General features: G+C 41.8%; 1 protein-coding gene across 2 annotated transcripts in view; it reads left to right on the plus strand.

Moving 5' to 3' along the window:
- FBXL7 (F-box and leucine rich repeat protein 7) overlaps positions 1 to 14,777 on the plus strand; it is a 444,772-nt gene that overhangs the window by 428,369 nt on the left and 1,626 nt on the right. For both annotated transcript variants that reach the window (XM_037798900.1, XM_037798899.1), the window contains exon 3: positions 8,597 to 9,208. In XM_037798900.1, the coding sequence (XP_037654828.1) occupies positions 8,597 to 9,208 (612 nt within the window). The remainder of the gene's footprint in view (positions 1 to 8,596; positions 9,209 to 14,777) is intronic.

Raw genomic sequence — 14,777 nt, forward strand, 5'->3', positions numbered from 1 at the left:
GTAATCCAAGAGTCTGCAGCAGCACAACTAACTGAATTTTAATACCAAATTTAATAACAAATGTCTATCCCTGTGTGTTCCTTGCAATCCATTCTATGTATCTTCCTCCAGACATCAGTGCTATGTACTTTTTTTGTTCTATTTCAATCTTTTTGGTATATCCAGCTTCCTGTTATCATTAAGAGACACAGTGAGGCCATCAAATGCACATCCTGTTGCAAAATCAGGTGGTCATCCCCCCATTCTGCTTTTATGACACTTCCATTGTGCTCATCTCTATTTTTCTTCAGAGTTTCACATATTTTATAATAGACCACCTTTCTTGCAATACTTCTGTTTGAAATTAACCACGACTGTCCTTTTTGAAAATTTCATAATTTTTCCCCTCTAGACTTGTCTTTCTGTCCATCCCTCTTTTCATCCATCCAGCCTACTACAAAGTATTTCATTGAGTCTATTTTTAACACATCCCATTATAGATCCATGTACTCATTCTTGAAAAGAAGTTTGCTCTTAGAATGTCTGATGGGAAAATGATTGTCTTGGTGGATTAAAAAGCCACACGTCCCATGTCTGTTCTGGAAATTTTATGAAAATGGATTGCTCCCCTAAGAGTTTGAGCATTCCTTTTCCTGATAGTTCAGGGGACATTTCTTTTTCTCCAAATAAAATAATCAAGAGCATTTTGTGCATAGTGCTCTGCATTGTTTCTTGTCAAGAATGCTCTGTGGGTGATATCTGCTTCTAATGGTGATGTGGATACCACAGAATCAGCAGGGAAGCAAGACTTTTAAAGGACTTACTGTGCCATTTCACCATTGGTTCCCACTTTCAACCACCAAAAGAACTCAGAATTTTAGGATCTCTGATGCACTAATTTGGGATCCCTTGTATGTGATAAGTCACTTCTCTCTTGTAGCATTCAAAATCCTCTCTTTGTCTTTGGATTTTGATAAGTTTTCTTTAATATGTCTTGATGTTCATCTCTTAGTCTCTCCTACTAAGAGTTATTTAGTTTCCTGGATGTATATATTCGTGTCTCTCATCAGATTTAGGAAATTTTCAGCCATTATGCATTCAAATACTTTATCTGCCCCTTTCTCTCTTTCTTTTCCTTCTGGGACTTAAATGATGTGTATGTTGGTACACTTGATCATGTCCCACAAATCCCTCATGTTCTGTTCATTTTTCTTCATTGTTTTTTCTTTCTGCTCCCTATGCTGGATAATTTCAATTGTCTTGTCTTCACGTTTGCTGATGCTTTCTTCTGCCTGTTCAAATCTGCTGTTGAATCCAGGTAGTGAGTTTTTCATTTCAATTACTGTACTTTGCAGCTCCAAAATTTCTGTTTGGTTTCTTTTTCTAATTTCTATCTCTTTATTTTGTTTAGACATTATTTCCCCTAATTTCCTTTAGTTCCTTATATATGGATTCCTTTAGTTCATTGAACACATTTAAGACAGTTGATTTAAAATCTTTGACTAATTGTTCCAACATATGAGCTGCCTCAAGGATGGTTTCTGGCAAATTCTTTGTTTCCTGTGAATGGACCATGCTTTCCTGTTTCTTTGTGTGTTTTATGATTTTTTTTTTGTTGAGAACTGAACCTTCTGAGTATTATATTGCTTTAACTCTGGAAATCTAGTTCTCCCACTCTTCTGGGATTTCGAGGTTTTCGTGTTGCTGTTGTTGAAGGCTGGAGCCAGCAATTTGTGACTTCTTTAAACTATTTTTACTCCCAGGTGAAGAATGGAAAGAGAAAAGAGAAAAAAAAGAGATATTTCCCTTTAATACTCCTCTGTCCCTTTTGCCTGAAGGGAGTTGGAACAATGGCCACCCTGAAAGCCAGCCCACAGCAATGTGAAGTAGCTGATCAAAAGCAGTAATCAGCAGTCAGCCCACCCACACCCCAGATTTTGGAGGCCTGGGTCTGTACAGCCACCATGGCACCACCAAGCTGTACCAGGACCCAGGCTGCAGACCCCACTTCTACCTGCCCTCTAGCTGGGGGATGGGGAAGGGGTAGCCACTGTGTAGAGGATGGAATTCACCTATATTAACCACAATTTACCATCCTCTTCTTCCAGCTCTTCTTTGAATGCTGCACAGTGTTCTGCTAGACTCAGGAGTTCCAAAATAGTTGCTTCAGACAGCTCCTTCCAGTTCAGTAGTTGTTTTGGTGGAGAGACTTATTCCTGGAGCTTCCTCCTCTGCCATCTTCCCACAATCCTCTCTCTCATTTGGCACTTTTTACAAATCATATTTTCTCTGGCAGTGTGGAGTTCTTCCATATGCTGTCCATGGACCTCACCTTGTCTAGGGGACAGATAAAGAAAGATGTAATATACTAGCTAATATTTATAAAAAAAATATAAAAAATGTACAGTGTATAGAAATAGCAATAATATTCTCCCAGTCTGTCTAAATTGTGTTTTAACCCAGTGTGTATCACCTAATGAAGAGATAAAGAAACTGACTTTGCCCAGACATCTCATAGATACAAATTTACTCAGAAAGGATGTTAAGATATGTAAGTATGTTCATGACCACAAAATATTTTAAATCCATATTCTAAGTTCAAATAACGTATCTTTGAATAATAAAGAAGGTTTCCTTGTTCTTCTGTTTGGATTGCAATGTCATAAGGTCAGGAGGAAAGTTCCAGTTTTCTTCTAACTCCGTCATTTTAACATTCGTCTTTCATTTTCTTGTGTCTGAGTATGTGTCTAGATATCAGGCCATGAGGGTCCTTGTTTCTAAGCTCTGTTGGAAAAGTCAGCAGCTATTGCCAGCATCCACTGAGGTGTCAGGCCTCTGAAAGGGATACACGGGGAAAAAAAATAGGTACAAAGAGTGTGCTGGTCTTTCTATGTTCTCTTGTGCAAAAAAATATATACTACTCTACAGGAGGAAATGGTCCTTGCTTTGAATTTGAAGCCATACCATATATTCGTGATATGCAGACATTTGGAATCAGGTTCTATGTGAAAATCTGCTTTTTATAAATCATAACTAGTGGCAATAAATGGCTCCGAGAATCAAAGAGCAAGACAGACTGCATAGTAATCCATGTGTATGTTATCCATGATAAAATTTATTTCCAAATTAAGCAAAAATAAACAAATATATATATGTATGTTGATATATATGTGTGTATGTGTGTGTGAGTTTGTATGTATTTGAGGAAAGTATCAGGAGAAGATTTGTTCTGACAATTTTTAGGCCATCCATCTTTAGTTGTTACTCATATTTATTTATTACTTTTTTAAATTAATGGGTGCTGTGTATTCAAGTAAGACAAACTGTTTTCTGAGGGTTCTTGACCCAATATAGAATAAATAGGAGGGAGCCAGAGAATCAGATGTATGCTCTGGCAAAAGAGACATTCAGCTTTCCTGGCAGAAACCTCCCAGTCTCACCTGCTTCACCCCTCACACCCCACTTCTGTGAGCAGTGAAGAGCAATTTTGATTTACTACTGAGAATCCTGCCACTAAGCTGCCACCAGAAGAATTCCAAAATAGAGTTTGGAGGGTGAGAAGAACTATTACTAGCTCTGGAATCCTCCCCAAGGCAAAAGGTTCTTCACAGATGTGTGTGGCTGTTGCGATTTCTGAGTGCGAATCCCTTTATCACACAGCTATGTCTGTTAGCCAAGAGAAAGAGAAAAAGTAAAAGCCTTACTAAAGACACAGCTGTGCTGAGTGTGATCTGCATGTATTTGCCTTATCCCTATCAGTGTTGGAGGTGAGGAAAAGTCAATCAGTTATAGACGCAGGTTCTAGAAATCCAACCCCACCCCCTGGAACACACGCCAGCTAGTATATTTCATTTCTTAGGGTCCAACTCTGAGCAGTGCATCCACAGGGCACTATTAAATGTTTTCCTTTGCAAGATGAACTGGAACCAAGGCACGAAGGAGAATTCAGGGCCCTCGCAGCTGCTAAAATGTCAGAACGGAGAGCCTAAGATTGTCTTTCCCTCCGGCCCAAAACAAGCAATTCCCCTGCCTAGGAACTACACCAACTTCAGAGGCAATTCTCTGAGGGCACATAATGGTAGCTTGGCTGGCAGTTTTGAAATGAATTGGCCTACATTTAAGCTTTTCTTTAAAGGTTTACTTTTATTTTAGTTGATTACCAAAGAGAAAAATATATATTTATTTTCTTATGAATGATTTAAAATGCTGTATTTATACCACCTGTAATAGAAAAGTACATGCCAAATTATAAATTATTTTTTAAACATGTATTTCCATTCAATTCAAGACATTGATTGTGCACCTACTATGTGCCATAAACCGTGTCAGGTGCTGCCAGGACACATTTAAGAAAAAGATAACAGACATTGTCTCCGAGAAGTTTGTAGCCTAACAGTAGGCGTATTAGTCACCTATTGCCGCAGTTACGCCCTGTCACAAATCATCCCCAAACTCAGACGCTTCAAAGAATTTGTTGTTCTCACCTGCACATCTGTGCCTCACCTGGGCGTTGGTTGATCCAGGTTGGGCTTGGCTGAGCTTGGCTCTCAGCAGCAGGTTGGGGCCAGGGCTGCTCCAGATGCCTGGCATCAGCTCAAGACCAGCAGGCTGGCCCGGCATGTTCTTCTCATGGCCACAGGAGAAGCACAAGAGGGCAAGCCCAACTGCACAGATACATTTAGGCCTTTGCTGTCATCACATCCCCTGACATTCCTTTGGCCAAAGCAAGTCACACGGCCAAGCCCAACACTGCTAGACAGCGGAAATATGTGCCACCTCTAGGAGGAGCCGCAAAGTCACATGACAAAGGACATGGGGGTATAGGGAAGGATGCAAAGAGAGAAAAACAGCAGAGTCAACCACATAAGGGCAAGATAAATTCATTAATACCTGTCTAACAAAGGGTGGGAGTTTCACAGACAATAGGAAAATGTTCTTAGAGAAGGCTGCCCTTGCACTCAGTCACAAAAGGTGTTTGCGTTTCAAGAGGCAGAAAGCAGGGAATGGGAGGACAATAATCCCAGGAGTCTCCACGAGCAAAGGGTGGACATGTGTAGGCCATTTTCAGAAAATGGAAAATAATTCAGATGAGCTGGAACACAGCCATAAGTGATCATTTTAATAGTCAGCATGGACTTGAGCACTCACCATGTGACAAATCCTCTACATTCACCAACTCATGTAATTTTCACAATCATCCTGGAAATCACAAAAGTTTACCTACGTCCTATGGTACTTATGAGAATTTGCTGTGTCATCCTGGAAATCACAAAAGTTTACCTACGTCCTATGGTACTTATGAGAATTTGCTGTGTCATCCATTTGGAGACTGGTTGTGCCTGTCTATAGAAAAATAAGCTGTAAATAAACATCAGCTCTTATTATGAAAACTGATTCACTAATACATCATTTTTGTATAAACAGATTTTATAAGTTATTTCCTAAGGTGATGCATGCCATAATTTAGTATATTCGTTTGTGTTTCAGTCTGAACTAGATCAACACTCTTCTGCCTACTCATCCCATCCTACTTTTGGTGACATTCTAATGACTCTATTTTATATTCTTTTCAGTTTTTCTACATCCTTTGTCTTCTTCATGCTCCTTCTCCATGTCAGTTGTGCTTGTTATGAGAACATCAGGTCTTCCTAATATGCCCAGTTAAGATGGGGTGGCATGAACTAAATACACAGCAAAATTCTAGTCCCACCACGGGTTCAACTGTGCCTTGAATGACCCTCTTCTCTCATGATAAATTGCTTCTTTCTTGTTTTCAGTTGAGAAGAAGGAGCTATAATATCACTCATACATTTGTTCATTTAGTCATTCATTCATTTATTCAGTCAAGCAATCATTTAAAAATAATTCTCGAAAATCTGCTAGGCATAATTCTAGGTTCTAGCAATTCTTGGATGAACAAAATGAACAATTTTCCTGCCCTCATCAAGTGAAGATGGAGGAGAAAGATGACAAAAACAACTAAACAAGATTAAACCTGGGAATAAAAGGGTAATATGAAAAGAGAGTGATTGCGACGTGGGTGGGGATTTTCTCAAGATAGGATAGTTAGAGACAGGGGCATGAAATATTTTTCTATCTTAGGTAATTTATCTGAAATGACCTGAGATCCTGAGACACTGTCCAGTTAGTCGTGGGCAGTTGTCCAACCCTGCTACCTTGATTCAATCCGGAGAACATTCCGGTATGAGGTGGCTGGAATGTGCTGGTGGAATGGTTGGTTCTTCCACTCTTCCAATAAAATGGGTTTTTTTTTTTTTTTTTTACAGTTAATGAGTGGCTTAGTTTGGATCCTGTGAAAGCAGATCCTGAGGCAAGGACTCAGCATAGGCAGTTTATGGGAAAGAGGATTCATCTTGGAGTAAGGCAGCAGTGGGAATAAATCACGGAATGGGGAAATTCAGTAGGATGGACATTCTTGAGCTGGTTACTGGTGTGTGTTGGCACTTGGAGCTCTAGGGACCCTCTGAGAAATCTTAAAGAATGTGCCTCAAAACCGCCCTGAGGACAGAAGCCACCAACTCCTCTCACCCATTAGTTGAGGGTTACACTGGGAATATTTATACCCAGCCATGTTTCTGAGCTGTGCTGTAACTTAGCATTTTATTTTGAAATCTGTGTATGTTCCCCTTTTCCTTCTCTCTATCATACATTGGTGTATTGGCATGAATTGAGTTGATCCTCTCAATTACCTACGTGATTACCCTTAGAATTTTAGCAAGAATTGGAAAAGATATTCTTATTCCTGCATTTTTCCTTTTTCACCTATAATTTAGAATATAACCATTGTTAACTTAATGCATTGTTGAGGCTCAGATGCTACTAATTTATAATATATAATGGATAAAACACATATACACATATATACCCTAACATATGTTACTGCAGCAGTCTTAAAAGTACCTGGTCTTGAGTGTAAGATGCTGGCCTAAGGTCTTTGAAAAGTGTTATGAGGGTTAATTTCCAGGTACAAATGCGATAAAGGATACAGGATAGAACTTTCACTTAAGTCTCTAGAGTTATAATTGTAGTTATAGCTGGAAATGACCTTAGAAATCATCTAGCCCAACTCATTCTATAGATGAAGTTAAATTTTGGAAATAAATTATTTTTCTCTTTCATACATTTACATGTAAAGTATATAAAATATATTTATATAGGAAGATAAATTTTTCCATATACATACATACATACATATATATATATAGTGAGGGGTGGGTAACCATTTGAAATGAGCATACTTCTTGAAATGGAATTCTAAAGAATTCTTAGTCATTCCTAAACCTAAAACCAACTGTGTCCTCATCAAGCAATCTTTTTATTTCCAGTGAACAGAATATGATTTGCATCGTTCAAAGGCAAAGGGGGTGGGGTTATTAATAAAAAACAAAAATAAGATAGTCAAGGCCTGGAACTACCATTGTATTAGTTTCTTGGCTACTGAAACAAATACTATACAAAGGGTTGGCTGAAAAACAGGAATTGATTGACTCAAGTTTCAGAAGCTAGAGGGCTTGCTTCCCAGGGATGGTATCTTCGGGCTGGTCGACAATCTGTGACGTTTCTTGACTTTTCCCGTGAAAAGCCAAGACATGGTGGCATCTTCTCCTTTCTCTTCTGGGTTCCATTGACTTCCAGTTTCTGGCTGCTGCCCATGGCCTCTCTTCCTCATTCTACGATGTTCATTCTACTTATAAGGACTCCAGTAACCCAGATCAAAGCCCCACCTGAATCAGTTGGGCCACAGTAAAAGGGGACCCATTCAATACAATGGCTCCACACCCCCAGGACCGGGAGTTGGGACCTGAACATGCCTTTTGTGGGGGACATGATTCGATCCCCAATAGCCCTCTAAGTGCCTGGTTAGAGAGAGAGAGAGAGATTGAGAGAGAGAGAACAGAGGCTCTGGGGCCTTGTTATCAACAGAAGGGGGACTGGATTCTGGGGCAAGGGAGGGAAAGCAATAGCACATGTTTCTACACACACTCCCTGGTCTCTTCTTCTGACAGTCATTCCCCTCATTTTCAAATGAAATCTAACCCTCTGCCTAACCAAAATATAATAAGGAAAGTCAATCAGTATGTGTACATGACATATTAAGTTCTCTCCCCAAAACAGAAATAATGAAACTTTGAAGTTGTGCCCATTAGAGGATCCACCATTCATGTAGATAAGAGGCAGCAAACTATGACCTGAGAGCCACATCCAGCTGGCCTGGTTCTATAAATCAAACTATGGAAACAGCCACTCCCATGTTTACATACAGGTTATGACCGCTTTTGCACTCCAGTGGGCCGAGCTGGGTTATTGCAAGAAGCAGAGACGATATCGCCTGCAAAACTCAAAGCCAGGGGCATTTAGCATCTGGTCCGGCAGAGTAAAGTTTGCCAACCCCTGGTGTCGGGATAATTGGGGATGGGCCACTTTCTGGAATGGGTAAAACTCATTTTGTGCCCCTGCCCCTGGCAGCACTTTCCGCAGGAGCCAGCCCTGGATGGTGGTCAGCGGGCGTGGAGGTCTTCCCTGAGCCCTCCGTGCTTCCTCCCGTCCCAGGACTCTGATCAGGCAGCGCTAACCCTTGCTCTCTGTCCTTTGCCAGACTCCGACCTGAGCATGCGCACATTGAGCACGCCCAGCCCGGCCCTGATCTGTCCACCGAATGTGCCCGGATGTCAGAACGGAAGGGGCTCGTCCACCTCCTCGTCCTCCGTCACCGGGGAGACGGTGGCCCTGGTCCACTCCCCGCCCCCCACCCGGCTCACCCACCCGCTCATCCGGCTCGCCTCCAGACCCCAGAAGGAGCAGGCCAGCATAGACCGGCTCCCGGACCACTCCATGATCCAGATCTTCTCCTTCCTCCCCACCAACCAGCTGTGCCGCTGCGCCCGCGTGTGCCGCCGCTGGTACAACCTGGCCTGGGACCCCCGGCTCTGGAGGACTATCCGCCTCACGGGCGAGACCATCCACGTGGACCGCGCGCTCAAGGTGCTGACCCGCAGGCTCTGCCAGGACACCCCCAATGTCTGTCTCATGCTGGAAACGGTGACTGTCAGCGGCTGCAGGCGGCTCACGGACCGTGGGCTCTATACCATCGCCCAGTGCTGCCCAGAGCTGCGGCGGCTGGAAGTCTCGGGCTGCTACAATATCTCCAACGAGGCCGTCTTTGACGTGGTGTCCCTCTGTCCCAACCTGGAGCACCTGGACGTGTCAGGTAAATGGCTCGACTCCCCATCGGTGGGGCCTCCGCATGCACCACGCCAAGGCAGTGGGCTGCATGGCCGCCGAGGGCGGGTCCCTTTGGTGGCTAGCATTGGAGACAGAGGGTGGGTGGTAGAGAGCCTGGGTCTCTGTGCAGTCGTGACCCTGGAGGCCAGGGCTAGCCCTTTCATCCAGTAATGCCAACTTCTTAGAGGAAAGATGGGCTCTTCTTAGAGCCACCTTTCAGCCCGTTGTTCAGCTTAGTATGAGTTTTGAATCTTTCCCCTCTAAAACCCTCACAGTTACTTCAGAGCAACCATAGATAATGAGAGCAAATTTCTAATCATAGAGGAATGGGAACCAGATATGGAACTCAAGCATACTTCGTTCAGAAACTGCCCTTTATTTCCATTCAGTATTGTGCTTTTGAGCTGAGAGCTCTGTCTACACTGCAGTGGCCCCCTGTGAGTTTTTGTGCCATGGTCCTCACTGGATCCACCTGGGAAAATAAAACATTCAGCCATGGGCTGCACGTGGGAGCCTTTGCCATTTTACAGACACCAGGGAAATTCATCATGGCAAAGTTGTCTCCTTCTGTTTCATCCTCCTCTCCTCAGCCTGGATTAATTTTGTATTTTTTCTTAAGCAAAATTTTCAGTCACATAGTGCAAAGGGCAAGGCCCGTTGAGTCAGATCTTTTTCTTTTTAAAAATCTAAGGAAATCCCAGCATGGCTGCTTTGCTTGAAAACCTCCTTGAGGCAGGAAGAATTAAAGCCCAGACTCACACTTTGGCGCCAGACGTAATCCTGTGGGACTAATGGTCTTCAAGGCCCTATCTCACCCGCTGCCCAGTCAAGGGTGAACGTGTGAGAGGCCGAAGTGTGTGAGAGGCTGAAGTGTGTGAGACACATCAGGGAGTTAAAGAAATGGACAGCATGCACGGCAACCTCAGGGATTCTTGGTGAGGAGGTCAAGAAGTAAAAACCACTTTGACAGGCTAATAAGCAGAATTTGGGATTTACAAGCATCTGAGGTAAATGATACCTTCCAACAAAATCTGAGGTAAAACCCAGCTCTCTCAGATTGCTCTCTCTTTTGAAAGCTGACATCTGAAAATATTTCAGATGACAGTCAATCCTTTTGTGCGGATTATTTTCCCTTCTGGAAAGCGACTCGTTGCTCCCCCTCCTTCAGTTGGCTTCAGGACAAAACCATAGCAACCATTCGTTCAGTTAGACATGAGCAGCCGCTGGCACAAAGAAACAGGAAACCGGGAGGTTTTCTTATATTTTTCCTCCGAGGAATTCTGGAAAGAGAAAGCATTTTGATGTGGTGGAAACTGGTTGCAAAACTTTGTGATTTGGGACAATTCACAGCTTTTCGCAATGTGTTTCCTCTTCAATTAAAAAAAAACAAATGGTGAAGGACAGTGTTCTCCAACATTCTGAGGTTCTGAGCATTGCGGGCCCATTTTCTAAACCCCTCATCTCATTTCCTTTTCTCAGTTATAGAAAATGATTTGTTTTGGAATCTCCATCTTTAGGAAAGGAGCTTTCCATGTACCCTTAGACAGACTACACAGTAACTAGGACCTGTCTTCTGGGGTCTTTTTGAAATTCAAAAAATAAATAGAAACTGCTTTGACTTTCTAGGATGGAAATTCTTGGGGTTTCTAGCCAGAGTGAGTGGGTCCCCCTTGTTCTCTTAACGAACATTAGTGAAGGCTTGCTAGCTTTCCTCTTTATCAACCTGACCAATTTCCAGTTTCAGATATATTTGTGCAGCTTCCTCATGTGCCTCTCTAAAGGGCCACGTAGGATCCAATGTTCATAGAAACCGAAACAAGGGGTATCAGTTGATTCTACTTTCTCAGTACCTTGAGTCCATCCCTTTTCCCTCACTAACTGGATTCTTGCCTCACAAATCATTCTCCTTTGTCAACCCTTAAACTCACCTTCCACATAACCAAACTCCAGAAAGACTTTTTTCTCGCACTACAAGTTGGACCATTCAGGGTGAATCTCCAATGCCCCCCGCACCCCCATAACCTACAGGAAAAATTCATGTTCCTCAGCCAAGCCTATTAGACCCTCTGTGAGCTGCTCTTGCCCAGGCTCAAACCTCATCCCTTTCCTGCATAAATTCCTACTGAACCCTTTGCATTTCCCCAGAATATATCATGCCTGCACATACTAGGGTGTATGGATACCTCTCTGACTTGGCATGCCATTCTCCACTCACCCCAGCTCTCTTAACAGTATTTTCATTGCTCAAGCCCCAGTCCAAGCATCACCCAAGTAAGACCTTTCCCACCCACCCCCCAGCCACCTAAGTGTTCCCCTGGGAGTCTGTCTTCTGAGCACAAGGAGGCAGAACATCATTGGGGTTTGCAGTTGGGTATTCGCATATTGCCAGATTCCTTTCTCTCAGTTCATTGTGAGGTTTATAGCAAGACAAGGCATATTTTTTTTTGCACTTTATGATGTTGTAATTAAATGAACAAAGAGTGTTAGAGCCCTAAGTAGTCATCTTGACCTCTAAAAGGTTCAAGCAGAGTTGCCATTGGTTAACACTCTAAGCAAGTTTTAGGAAGTTGTAGTGCAGTGATTCAAATTTCCTAACCAGTAAAAATGGGGTGGTTGGGGAGATTAAATGACTTAATACATGTTAAGTCCTCACAGGTAAGCTCTAATAAGAAAAATAAGAACTTAATAAATCGTAGTTGTTATTGTTCTTGTCATTGTTTTGAAAAAGCTTGGAGGTCAGCAGTTGGTCTCTGTTGCCTTAACCATCCTGCATTCCAAAGAAGGTAGAGATGTCACCCCAATAGTGGGAGGAAGTGGTAAGGAGAGCATTTTCATGAAAGCAGAACCAAATCTGGAATTAACTGAAGAAACTCCACAGATCTGGTCAATCCAATGTCCATTCCCATTAAATAATATTCTTACTCTTTGCCTAGTTGTTACAGCAGGCGCCTATGATCTGACCCCAACACATGATTCCTGTCTTAGTTTCTGTTACTTCCTTTTGGGCACCCTCCGCTTTACCTGTGCACAACACTCTCTCCTCCATGGTCACGTCCCATGCTTCTATACCTCTTGGAGTTACTCGTGCTATTACCTCACTACCTAGGCTACCTTTTACTCCATGCCTATGCATCCAAATTATTCTTCTCTTTCAAGTATCCCCTTAGATATTACCACTTCCATGAAGATTTCCAAATGCTCACTCCATGATGGCACATCTTCTAGAGACCTCACATGTAATTCATCAATTTTATGCTACATCCTAGTCATTTCTTACCTCCCTTCCTATAACTGAAAGCTTGGATTGGGAGTAAAGAAACATTTCTCCAAGTCTAGCACTACATATCACATAATCTCACTGGGCTTGAGATGCCTCATCTTTTAAAAACAAAGATTAAATTGGATGATTTATAATATTCTTTCCATACCTATAATGAAAGAATGTATGAACTAGCCATAGATATTACCTGCTGAGCCGCAAACCAATTTATGTTCTTTGCAGCCAAAATATAGCAAATCTAAAGAATTAGACTAAACCTACAATTAAAAATTATTGATCTAAAATAATATAAGCATATCAAAATAAGTTTCCTCACCAAAACTGAACTAAACTGGTATTTCATTAAATTGGTGACCCTGTTTCAAATCAAAATATGTATTTTCTTGAACCCAATACAGTATACTTCCTGGAATACAGCAGATTGATATTTTGTTAGAGATTTTTTTTTTAAAGGGGGTGGGGGAGGAACTTGAGCAAAATATTTAGAATGAGTTTGTCTGTGATCTTGAAAAACAAAGTGTCTTCACAGGCAGCCACTACTGTAAACCAAAATTCAGTAATTGCCTTTATAAGATGAACAGGATTGCAGTCAGCCAAAGAAGGAAACTCAGAATGAAGGGGGGTTTCAGAGCTAAGGTTGAGGGATACCAACCACCCTCCACAAAAGCAGGACCTGGGAGCTCAATCTCCATTGAGCCTCTGGAGAGCCTCTGACAAATTCCACTTGGGTTCTCCAGTGCTGGGTTGTGTGCTTTTCTTCCTTACTGAAATTTTTTGACTTGGTAGCACGTGGGCTTTTTTAACCTGATTATTTCCAGGACCTGAATTTTACTAAGAGTTTCCTGGGCACATTGCCAAGAGGTGGGGAGAAAGGCCCCTTCATCACTATTGTGTGGCTGCTCGGAAGCCTGGGATATTGCATTGAACAGCCAAGGTGTGGCATGCCTGGAGTGAGGCACCTGGCTTTAGAACTGCCAGAGGGATTCTCAAAAATGAAAAAATACATATACAGAGAGTCTATGTAGTAGAATTATATATATATATATATATATATATATTTATATTTATATTTATATTTATATATATGCATTTATTTTATAATACTTATTGCTATGTGCACATTTGGTATTTTTATTTATCATAAATATACTGTACATATTTATAGATAATATTTAATGACTTAAAATATGCAATGAGATGAATATTTCATATATGATATAGAAAGATTATTATATATGATATAGAAATATATCATTTATACATATATATTTTTAGGGAAAAGAGAGATCTGATACAGTGTTTAGCAAGTATTTAAAAGATATCTGCCTGGGCATTAAATCCCTTGCCTATAAAAAAGGTTGTTTTAAGAATCAGGTAAGAAAATGTTTAGAAAAGCTCTTTGTAAACTGCATAGTTCAAGACAAATCAAAAGTAGTATAATTAACTATAAAATGTGACAACTATTTTCATCGTAGACATAGTCCAGCATAGGTCAAAGTCCTGAGGACACTTCAAATGTTGAAAGTTGGATTATCCCATCTGGGTCCTCCCATAGAAGACTCTATTCTCTCTATTACTCATTCATTAATTCATCATTCACTCATTCAGTAAATACTAAGCACCAGCTGTGAACCAGATATGAGAGATATGGCAGTTGAACTGTGCACAATCTCTGTCAGGAGCTTACCTTCCAGAGTGAGGAGAATGCAAATACAAAATTGAACACATAAATATATGTCACAGAGTTATAAAAGGTGATGGAACTAGAGGGGAATAAGGGAAAGGATGCTAGTTTATTATGGGGTGGTCAGGGGAGTGTTGTCCACTAAACCGACATTTGCTCAGAATTCTAAAGAAAGTGGAGGAGGGTGCACTGGGGCTCTTTGGGAAACCCCTTCCAGGGCAAAGACCCTGAGGCTGGAGAGTACTTGAGGTGTTTGGGAAACAGCAAGCAGGCCAGTGTGGCAGTGCAGCATGATCCAGAGAAGCAAGGTAAGAGGTAAGATCAGAGAGGACAGGGGTGCGGGCAGATCTTGAGAGTGCTTAGAAACCCAATTATACTTCAGACTTTCCACTCAGAATGAGAGGGATGCCAATGGGAGTCTTTGAGAGGAAGAGTAGCATGATTTGGGTTGTGTTTTCCAGGATCGCTCTGGCACCTGGGTGGAGAAGACTGTAGGGGGAAGGGCTGGGCACGGCAGGGAGATTGGTTGAGGGTCTGCAGCATTAATCCAGATGGCACAGTTGTTCTTGCCAGACCAATGTGGGTTGAATT

This window comes from Choloepus didactylus, chromosome 11 (genome assembly GCF_015220235.1).
Source record: "Choloepus didactylus isolate mChoDid1 chromosome 11, mChoDid1.pri, whole genome shotgun sequence".
NCBI classification, from domain to species: Eukaryota; Metazoa; Chordata; class Mammalia; order Pilosa; family Megalonychidae; genus Choloepus; species Choloepus didactylus.